Source organism: Danio rerio, chromosome 13 (assembly GCF_049306965.1).
Source record: "Danio rerio strain Tuebingen ecotype United States chromosome 13, GRCz12tu, whole genome shotgun sequence".
Lineage (NCBI taxonomy): Eukaryota > Metazoa > Chordata > Actinopteri > Cypriniformes > Danionidae > Danio > Danio rerio.
The window spans coordinates 1,248,062-1,260,000 of NC_133188.1; the positions used below are offsets into that span (position 1 = coordinate 1,248,062).

The 11,939-nt window shown below is 36.1% G+C and overlaps 2 protein-coding genes across 4 annotated transcripts in view; one reads left to right on the forward strand and one right to left on the reverse strand.

The window, feature by feature from the left end:
* Positions 1 to 11,939, forward strand: part of nrxn1b (neurexin 1b) — a 799,620-nt gene that overhangs the window by 621,939 nt on the left and 165,742 nt on the right. The gene's annotated exons all lie outside the window — the stretch shown is intronic.
* si:ch73-52p7.1 overlaps positions 337 to 11,939 on the reverse strand; it is an 11,805-nt gene continuing 202 nt past the window's right edge. Inside the window, exons 1-3 of one of the 3 annotated variants that reach the window (NM_001327865.1) lie at positions 8,940 to 9,085; positions 6,938 to 7,085; positions 4,125 to 5,028 (exon numbers count right to left, since the gene is read on the reverse strand). In NM_001327865.1, coding sequence (NP_001314794.1) covers positions 4,383 to 5,018 — 636 coding nt within the window. In that variant the 5' untranslated portion in view covers positions 5,019 to 5,028; positions 6,938 to 7,085; positions 8,940 to 9,085 and the 3' untranslated portion in view covers positions 4,125 to 4,382. Of the gene's footprint in view, positions 6,317 to 6,366; positions 6,524 to 6,937; positions 7,086 to 8,939; positions 9,086 to 11,939 lie in introns of those variants that run through there. The other 2 variants (XM_005156485.6, XM_073919176.1) reach the window with 2 other exon arrangements.

The window sequence follows — 11,939 nt, forward strand, 5'->3', positions numbered from 1 at the left end:
TGTTTAATAAATAAAATAAAACTGCCATGAAGCTTTAGCCAGTGGCATATGCTAAATGTTTCCTACTCCATGACGCTTTTCCTGAATTATGGGAGTAACTTCAGTATCTGTTATAATTTCAGTAAGCCTATTTTTGTAATTGTAATATTAATAACATAATATTACCACAGTTATTCATTACCACAGCAACAATATAAACACTACAATTGTTTAATTCAAGTAATTATCTATAGTATGCTTCCAAACACCACAGTATTTACAAAAGTGTTCTTCATGTAACACAATTACACAGCAAGTAGCCTTCTCAATGACAAAAAACATATTTAAAAATGAGTTGAAATATCATATTTATTTATAAAACACTCACTGGCCAGGAACACACAAGTATGATGACAATATAACACCAGACAAAGTGTTTAACTGAACTGAAGGGGTATAAATACACAAGACGTGATTAAACTGATTATAAGCAGGGGTGCGACACAGGTGGAACTGATGAAACTAATGAGTGGCGGGAAAACTCAACAAAGGAATCACGTGACAACAGAAAGCACATGGATGGAGCGCATGACAGGTAAACAAAAGGATTGTGACTATAACACTCACATTTATTTTTATTTACATTTTAGGGGAAAGATGGTCATGTGGTTGGAGATGCAACCAGATGCATTTAGACCTGTCTGGTTTCATCTGGTTTGAGCAATTAGATTAATATGCATATCATAGGGCCTTTAGAGATAGATCTGATCTTATCAGAACAAAATGCATGAAGTGGCCAGATGTAAACAGCCACATATTGACATCTACATCAACAATGCAGCATTTAAATGTAAAAAAAAGTGTCAAATATCCTGGACATTTCTAAAAGAACAGCTATGATCTACTTTGGTTTGGATGGTGAACATCTCTGTGCTGCATTAACATCTATATTTTTAATGAAACCATTCATTCATTCATTTTCTTGTCGGCTTAGTCTATTTATTAATCCGGAGTTGCCACAGCGGAATGAACCGCCAACTCATCCAGCATGTTTTTACACAGCGGATGCCCTTCCAGCTGCAACCCATCTCTGGGAAACATCCACACACACAGTCATACACTATGGAAAATTTAGCCTACCCAATTCACCTGTACCGCATGTCTTTGAACTGTGGGGGAAACCGGAGCACCCGGAGGAAACCCACACGAACGGAGGGAGAACATGCAAACTCCTCACAGAAACGCCAACTGAGCCGAGGTTCAAACCAGTGACCCAGTGACCTTTATGCTGTGAGGCGACAGCACTACCTACTGCGTCACTATGTCGCCTAATGATATCACATTTTGAATACTGTTGGTTGTTGGTTCATCTTGTTAATACTGTTGGCTGATCTTACATCAGTGATTTGCCAGCAAATACTGAGCAAGTAAAGCTATTTACGCTAACTAAAGAAGTCATAAATGGCGTATAGATCATGAATAACGGGAAAGCCCACTCACACTGTCTTTGTATAGGGCCATGAATGTAGACAATGTGCCTAATTAAAGGTGATGTATCTCTGTTATAAATGCTGCCATTTGATAATAATTTAACATTCACTTTTTATCATTCAACAGTCAACAACCAGTCCAAAAATAATAATAATTCAATAAAGACAAACATCCCAAAGTGTCATCTACTGTGTTGCATTAGCACTGTTCTATCTGACGTAATATAATCTATAACACTCTCTCACATGTTTAGTTTTTACATTTTGAGAAGAGTAAGACGTACATATGTGATTTCAACAACTAAATGCATTTAGACCAGTTCAGTTTTATTTGTAAAATGTCCCAGAACACATCCCAAATGCATTCATAGTGCATTCACACCTGTCCTTTTCACCATCAGATATCTATCCAATCAGAACAAAATGCCTGAAGTGACTACACTATCTGACACAAGTCTTGTCGCCTATCCAAGTTTTAGGAACAGCAAATAATATCTTCACTTCTAGTTGATCATATGAAAGGCCTCTAGATGATGCTTATTTGACTAAAATAAAATCTGATCATGCCTTAATCTTGAATGATTTGATGAGGACAGTGCGGTCTGACTCTGCTCAGACTAAAGTGTCATCACTGAACAGAAATAATGTCCAGGATAGAATATAAAGTCCTGCTGCAGTGGAGACAGAATGAATATTGTGTCTGACTCCATCATGAGCTTGGAGGACTGCATCCATACATCTCTGACATGCCTCACATCACTGATTAATAAAGTCATCTGGAATGAAGAAGAAAGCCTTCAGCAGGACTCCCAGAGTTCATCAAGAGTCTGTGTGTTCATCTTCAACGCCTCCTCCTTCATCAGCTCAATAATGTTGATGTCTGGTGACTGGGCTGGCCAATCCTGGGGCAGCTTGAGCTTCTCTGCTTTCAGGAGCTTTGATGTGAAGGCTGAAGTATGAGAAGGAGCGCTATCCTGCTGGAGAATTGTCCCTCTCCTGTGGTTTGTAATGTAATGGGCAGCACAAATGTCTTGATACCTCAGGCTGCTGATGTTGATCATCCACTCTGCAGATCTCTCCATACTGAATATACCCCAAACCATGATTTCTCCTTCACCAAACTTGACTGATTTCTGTGAGAATCTTGGTCCATGCTGGTTCCAGTAGATCTTCTGCAGTATTGGTGATGATTGGGATGCAGATCAACAGATGATCCAGCAGAGAAATCCACCTTCTGACACTTCTACACACGATCAATAGAGGTTAAGTTATTATTTGTTGCTCTTACAACTGAGATCCATGACAAGACTTCTGTCAGGTAGTGTAGGTGTAAACAGTCCCTATATTGACAGCTACATAAACAATGCAGCAATTTAATTGCAGAAGGAAAAAAAGTCTCTCAGTTTATTTATCGACTGGTCAAAAATAGAATGAAACAAAAATATTAAATAAAATGAAACAAACATCCAACACAGGCTCATTCTGAAAACGTAGCCCTGTATACATTTCTGGAGATTGTGAATTATGTAGCCTGACATACGTATATTGCTCTCCAGAAATGTATATAGGGGGTATGTTTTCAGATTGAGCCTGGGTTGCAAACATCCCAAAGTGTCATCTGTGGCATTGCATTGTGTTGTGTTAACACATAATGTAATCTATAACACACTCTCACATGTTTAGTTTCTACATTTTAAGAAGAGTAAGACATACATATGTACATACGGGACATCTGTAATGTGCCCCAGATCACCTCCTGAAGTAATTTGAGCAGTTGCATTTATATCCATCCCAAATGCATTTCATAGGGCAATTACGTATCAGAAAGAAGTGCATGAAGTGACCGGGTGTAAACAGCTCCATACATCACATTTACATTTACATTTAGTCATTTAGCAGACGCTTTTATCCAAAGCGACTTACAAATGAGGACAAGGAAAAAATTTACACAACCAAGAGCAACAATGAATAAGTGCTATAAGCAAGTTTCAGGTCTGTAAAGTCTAAGAAGGAAAGTATTAGTTGTATTAGTATTTTTGAATTTTTTTTTTTTTGTACAGTTAGTGTGATATTCAGAGAGGCAATTACAGATTAGGAAGTGAAGTGGAGACTAAATAGTTGAGTTTTTAGTCGTTTCTTGAAAGTAGCAAGTGACTCTGCTGTTCTGATGCAGTTAGGGAGTTCATTCCACCAACTGGGCAGATTGAGCGTGAGCGTTCGCGAAAGTGATTTCTTCCCCCTTTGGGATGGAACCACGAGGCGACGTTCATTCACAGAACGCAAGTTTCTGGAGGGCACATAGATCTGCAGAAGCGAGAGCAGATAAGAAGGAGCAAGGCCAGAAGTCACTTTGTAAGCAAACATCAGAGCTTTGAATTTGATGCGAGCAGCAACTGGCAGCCAGTGCAAACGGAGTAGCAGCGGAGTAACATGTGCTCTTTTAGGTTCATTGAAGACCACTCGTGCTGCTGCATTCTGGAGCAGTTGAAGAGGCTTGATAGAGTTAGCTGGAAGCCCAGCTAGTAGAGAGTTACAGTAATCCAGTTTGGAGAGAACAAGAGCTTGAACAAGGAGTTGAGCTGCATGTTCAGATAAGAAGGGTCGGATCTTTCTGATGTTATAGAGTGTGAATCTGCACGATCGAGCAGTTCTAGAGATGTGGTCAGAGAAGTTTAGTTGGTCATCAATCGTTACTCCAAGGCTTTTCACCATTTTGGATGCAGTAATGCAGTAACATCACCAATGCAGCATTTCAATTGCAAAAAAGTCTCTCAGTTTAGTTTAAGGCGATCGCAATTATATCCATCCCAATGCATTTCGTAGGGCATTCACATCTGTCCTAACTATGCAAAATGGCCCCATATTGACATGTACATCAACAATGCAGTGCTAAAATTTAAGAAAAAAAATCTCTCAGTATAAAAACGTGACAAATATCCTGGACATCTCCAAAAGCCCACTGCGAGACATGAAAATCTCCGGAAAGGACATCATGCCGCTGTGATCTACTTTGGTTTGGACGGTGTAGGACTTCAGCTCTGTCTTGCCGGTCAGCACAGAGGTATGAATGACCGCGATCCTGGCCTCCTCGTGATATGGAGCATCCCTGTCCTTCCCTATTACAAAATCATAACTCTGTTCAGGCTTCCGGAAGGGGTACGTGATGGTGAACGTCTCCAAACGCTGCACTGTGAAGTACTCAGACAGGACGGGCTGCTCAGCAGGAGGTTTGCACTGAACCAGCGACAAATGCCGGACTTCAGAATTGTTCAGGAACAGGGCCACATTCAGAGGCGATGTATACCAAACCGTCAGACGCTTCTTCTGGACGGGACTGGGTTTTGGGGTTTTCTGCAGCACCTCTGAGTGGTCTCTGCAGTTGCCGAGTTCGCTCGTGTTCATTTTCTCGCAGAAGGCCAGCTCTGTGCACATGTAAACGTTGCTTTCCGTCACGTAAGCCACCTTGAACTCGGAGCGCAGGAGGGCAGGAGCTGCTAGCCACAGTATGCAGGACAGCACTGCCAAACTCATCCCACCGCTCCGGGTCATCTCAGGATTCCTGCATGCAAATACAAGGAATTTATTGTTTTTTGTGTTTCTTTAATATGTAAATGAGCTGCTGCTGCGTCACACCTACTTCCCAGAAAAGGGCGGGGGCTCTTACTTTGGCAAGAACAAACCAAACATCTGCATGCGTTTTAATTAAATCTCCTGATATACAGTTTTCTGAACAGCACGCATGAAATTCTGCACAGAAAGACATCTGTTAGATGGAGACTCGTACGGTGAGCAGATTTCAAAGCAGGTGCAAAAACATTTCTAGCTCACTTAATGAATATTCATCAGTTATTCTTAATACAAGTGCACAATTACGTTTTGTGTCTTTTTATTATTAATTAAAACAGCTCCGTTCAGGCACAAAACAGCAATAATTCAGACCAATATCTAAAAATAGACCTCTAATAATTATTCGAACACAGACCACATTCAGAGGTCTAGCCTAAAACAGGACATAATTCACATTACAAAATAATGTTTGTAGCTTGAAGTCTGCAAAAATACTATAGTAATTTTGGTGATTTTTGAACAATACTATAGGAAAGTCTAATATACTGTATATGCTATAGTATTTACAACACTCCACGTATGCTCCTATAGTATTGACTTTAGTGAACTATACTGTAGTGTACTTTAGTTTTTACTATAGTAAACGGTGGTGTATTGTAGAATAGTATACTTTATAGCTGTGAAACTACAGTATGGGTCCTTTTTATATTACTATAGTTGTTGTTACTGTAGCAACTATAGAATATCCCGGACAGATCAATTACTATAGTTGTGTTACCATAGCAACTTTAGAATGACTACAACAGATTAATTTCTATTGTCAGTGTAACCATGGCAACTATAGAATTACCTCAACAGATCAATTAAAATTTTTGTTACCATAGCAACTAAAAAATTACCACAACAGACTAATTACAGGTTATGTTACCATAGCAACTATAGAATCACCCTAACAGATCGGTTACTAGGACTGTGTTACCATAGCAACTGTAGAATCACCACAACAGATTTTATTACTATAATCGTTTTTTTTTACTATAGCAACTATATAATCAGATTAGTTACTATGGCTGTGTTACCATAGAAACTTTAGAATCACAACAACATATTAATTAGTATGGTTGTGTTACCATAGCAACAATAGTATGGTTGTGTTACTATAGCAACTATAGAATTACCCGAAAGATCAATTACTATGGCTGTGTTACCATAGCAACTATATAATCGCCACAACAGATTAATTACAATATTTATGTTACCAAAGCAACTATAGAATCACCCTAACAGATCAGTTACTATGATTGTGTTACCAAAGCAACTGTAGAATCACCACAACAGATTAATTACTATAATCATTCTTTTACTATAGCAACTATATAATCAGATCAGTTACTATGGTTGTGTTACCATAGCAACAATAGAATCAAAACAACATATCAATTAGTTTGGTTGTGTTACCATAGCAACAATTGAATCACAACAACATATCAATTAGTATGGTTGTGGTAACATTGCAACTATAGAATCATTACAACCGATCAATTACAATAGTTGTTGTTACCATAGAAACCATAGAACCACGCCAACAGATTTTTTTTTATAGTCGATAGGTTACCATAGCAACTATAGAATTACCACAACAGATCAGTTACTGTTGTTGTAGCTTTGTTACCATGGCAACTATAGAATCGCCACAACAGATTAATTACGATAGTCGTTATGTTACCATAGCAACTATAGAATTACCCCAAAAGATCAACTACTTAGATTATTGATATTTTAACACAGAGAATAAGAGCCCTTATGGAAGTCTTCTTAAAAGGCAGTATGATTGTGTAAGGCAGCTCACTAGTGTTCAGAACAGAGCCGGTCTCCTTTTAAATGAAAGATCAGCAGCTTACCAGAACGCTTCAGTGGTGCGTGAAGGAGTTCCAGTGTGTTTGGTTAGTCATCCAATGCCAGATGTAGAGTGGATAATAAAACTTCCCACTGACGCTCTGCCACTCTACCCACTCTCACCAGCGCCATGACTGCCGTCTCAGATTCAGACTGAAAAGAAGAACAACATTGTCCTGGAAAACATGCTGAACACAGTGTGCCAAGTCTATGTAAAATGCTCCACAGTGACTAATCTGTGCTTTTTGAAAGTCATGAAATCTTTCATTCATTTGTTTTCTTTTCGGCTTAGTCTCTTTATTCATCAGGGGTCGCCACAGCGGAATGAACCGCCAATTTATCCAGCATATGTTTCACGCAGCGGATGCCCTTCCAGCTGCAACTCACTACTGGGAAACATCCATAAACTCTCATTTACACTCATACACTACAGACAATTTAGCCTACCCAATTCGCATGTCTTTGGACTGTGGGGCAAACCGGAGCACCTGGAGGAAAAACCCATGCCAACACAGGGAGAACATGCAAACTCCACACAGAAACGCCAACTGACCCAGCCGAGGCTCGAACCAGCGACCTTCTTGCTGTAAGGCGATTGTGCTACCTACTGTGCCACGGTGCTGCCAGTCATGAATCATTATTGGCAATTTAATTGTATATAATAATGCAGTGTTGATTAATTGTGCTTTTTTTTTTTTTTTTTTAAAGCGGATCTATTATATTCTTTTTACTTTTTTGATGTATCTAGAGCAGGGGTGCCCTGCAGTGAAATGTTTTTATTTTTCAAATATTTTCAAATATTTTTCAAATATTTGTTAAGTGGCATTTAACAGAGCAAAACTAATTTTTACAGTATTTTGCATTATTAATTTTCTCTTTGGCTCAATCCTTTTATTAATCACGGGTCGCCACAGCGGAATGAACCGCCTATTTTGCATTATTTTTTTTATTTTTTTTATTTTAGTTTGGTGAAACAAAAGTAGCAATTTTGAGGTCAATATCATCAGCCCCTTTAAGAGATTTTTTTTTTTGAGTAAAAAAAATCATTGTTAACATTGCTTATAACATATAAATAAATAAATAAATAAATAAATAAATAAATAAATAAATAAATAAATATACAATTATAAAAATATAATATAAAATAAAATATAATAAAATATCAATATAATTATAAAATAAATAAATAAATGAAAAATGATTATAAAATAACAAAAATATAATTATATATTTTTATTAAATAAAATGAAACAAAGTATAATTATACCATTTTAAAATATATATAATTCTAAAAATAAATACAAATAAAATAATATAAATAAATGCAACTTTATTTATGTTCTTTTTATGTATAAACTGCTGTGGTCTGTAATATTAGCCTCCTTAAGAAATAATTTTTTAACTGTCTCCAGAACAGACTGCTGTTACAAAATGACTTCCCTAATTACCCTAACTTTACTCTAATTACCCTAGTTAAGCCTTTAAATGTTACTTTAAGCTGAATACTAGTGTCTTAAAGAATATCCAGTCAAATACTATTTACTGTCATCATGACAAAGAGAAAAGAAATCAGTTATTAGTTATTTAAACTTTTATGATTAGAAATGTAAAAAGAAATCCCTCTCCATTAGATAGCATTTGGGAAATTGTTTTGAAATAATTAAAAAATCACATAAGAAAAAAAATGTTCAACTCTAATATTGTTGAACCTGTAAAAAGCAACATAAAAAGTACCAGCAGTTTATTTCCTGGTTTTTGTACCATAATTTACACCAACACGACTAATAAATAACTTTAAACTATTAAAATTGTCAATAAAAACATGAATCACGAATGTCAGAAAACTACTAATTTAAGCATGTTCTTCACAGTGTATGTGGACTGTGTTTATATAAATATACACTTTTTTAAAACAGCAGAAACAAAACATTAGCCATTATATTATTGTACTTTAACAATAAGAACTACTTCTTTCTACGCCACCAAAAGCCAAGCAGAAGCGTTTACCTTTCTCTCAGCTTTCCTCTCCTAACTTCAGACAAGGAGTGTTTTTATGAGCAAAAGTCTCACAAAAATTCCTCAGCTCCACTTCAGCCGAGGCTCTGTTGCTTGCATTGGCAGCGTCTTCCTCCAGAGTCTGAAACTATGCTGAAGTTTTCTTATTATGCAACGAGACGGGCCGGAGGTGACGTGCCGTTAGCAACCACTATTTATCCTGCCTGCTCCAGAAGGCATGCAGCTGTCCTCTATTTTCTGAATAACAGCAGGGTGTGCCTATGAACACTTCATCCTTCAGGCTTTCACCTTCTCAGCCACACACACTTTACATTTATTGTTGCCACTTTTAATAGTTGCATGACTTTGGATGAAGATTCTACACAATGCAGACATTATATTCTCAATTATATTTAATTTTATAATCAATTTTAAAGATTAATTGCATTATTTTGGATTAAGAATATGCATAATAAACGTTATATTTTCAATTATAATCTCTTTTAATGATTAATTACATGATTTTAAATAAAGAATACACAATGCATACATTATATACTCAATTATAATCACTTTTAATGATTAATTGCATTATTTTGGATTAAGAATGTGCAATATAAACGTTATATTTTCAATTATAATCACTTTTAATGATTAATTACATGATTTTAAATAAAGAATACACAATGCATACATTATATACTCAATTATAATCACTTTTAATGAATAATTGCATTATTTTGGATTAAGATTATGCAATATAAACGTTATATTTTCAATTATAATCACTTTTAATGATTATTTGCATGGTTTTGGATTAAGAATGTGCTATGCATACGTTATATTTTTAATTATAATCACTTTTAATGGTTAATTGCATGATTTTGGATAAAGAACATTCAATGCAAACCTCATGTTCTCAATTATAATCCTTTTTAATAGTTAATGGTGTGATTTTGGATGAAGAATGGGCAATGCAAACATTATATTCTTACTTATAATCCCTTTTACCGGTAAGTTGCATTATTTTGGATAAAGATTATGCAATGCAAACTTAATTTTCTCAGTCATAATCACTTTGAATAGTTGCACGACTTTGGGTAAAGAATACACACAATCGACCCATTCATAAGAGTCTCTTTACAATGCTAAAAAGGCTTTCTGGCAGTTTTCCCAATGCTGATTCATTCTTTCCTGTAGTTAATCTGAGGAGGGGAACAAAAACTGTCAAGAGATAGTACTCTACACTGCAGAAACTCCTTATCTGGTCAGGAGTTACACTCGTATTTATTGCCAAAAATATTAGTGATCTTGTTTCAAGAATACAATGAGATCAGATTGTGTTGTTTTAAGATTTCTTTTCTTTTTTTTATTTACGAGGTAAAGTTTAAAGTGAGGTGTTTTACCTGCAAGTTTGCTTAGTTACAATCAGCGTAGGGCTGCATGATATTGTAAAAATCTGATTTTCAGATTTTGACATTTTATTTGTCTGCGATAAATATTGCAATATTGCAATTTCAGAAGATGGTTCAAATAGCTCTGTTTGATAGTTTTCTGGGGAGTCTAACAGTATACAGGTAGAGAAACTGAATAATCACAATGAAAAAATTATTTTCTTACTTTGTTTTGTCATGTTTCTAGTCCAAATATTTAAAAAAATAAAATAAATAAGTGAAAATTAAGAGTTTTTTTTTTTTTTTTTTGCTTGTTTTAAGGAAATTATCTGCTCGTGGGGTAAAATAAATAATCTTGTTTTTGCTTTGAAATGTTTATATTTGGGATAGAAACAAGATAAAATTCTAAGTAAGAATGTTTTATTGCAAAAATCATATAAATGCATTATAAATACAGTGATAAATACAATTGTGTAGCTCCTGCTCAACTATAATTCAGACTGGACGTTGCATATCCAGCGATGTGACTATTGCGGATGCGCACATTAAGATATCCATGCTGAACCCATATATTGTGCAGCCCTAAATCAGAGCCATAATTAAAGACCAGTCTTGTGTTTTTAAGATTTTATTTTTCAGCTGTAATGACTAGTTTTGCTCATTCCATCCAACTTTATTACAAGGTAAAAATCTAAAATTAAAATTAAAAACAAATAATCCATTTCATCTAACACAAATAATAGTTTAAGTCTGTAAAACAAATTGTAAAAAACAATGACAAAAAGTCAAGACAACAAATATTTTATGTTGATTTAACTAATTTTAATAAGTTAATCAGGTTATGAACTAATTTTTTTTAAGTTATGCAAAGTTTAACTTCATATTTTTAGGTTGGGAAAACATACTTTTTTCATCTCTTTGACACTTTAACCGACCCTTGCACCAGTTTTTTGCACGTTTACCCAAGACAATTTCTCACAATCCCTCCATATCTATAAATAAAAAAACATTGTGCATTTCTGAGAGCGCCTCACACATGAGTGGGCTTGATAAACCACCTGTAGAAACAATCATTCATTCATTTTCCTTTAGCTTAGTCCCTTATTCATCCGAGATAACCACAGCAGAATGAACCGCCAACAATTCCAGCATGTTTTGCCCCTCCAGCTGCAACCCAATACTGGAAAACACCCATACACTCTCTCATTCCCACACACACACACTCATACATTAGGGCCAAAGTGGTTCAGCAATTCCCCTATAGCGCATGCGTTTGCGGTAGGGGAAACGGGAGCACCCGGAGGAAACCCACGCCAACACAGGGAGAACATGCAAACTCCACACAGAAATGCCAACTGACCCAGTCAGGACTCGAACCAGTGACCTTCTTTCAGTGAGGCTATAGTACTAATCACTGAGCCACCCAATAGAATCACTCCTCTCTAAAAAGATAACCCCCCCTCGCCTTCCTTACTCCAGCACTTCATTCTCTGAGCACCATAACAGTTGCTCTGTGTAATCAGCACTTGTGTGTGTTTCCTCTTCTTGCTGAATCACTGAATGCCTCCTCAATTGTAGGACAAAATCATCTGCTAAATGACTGAACGTGAATGTACAA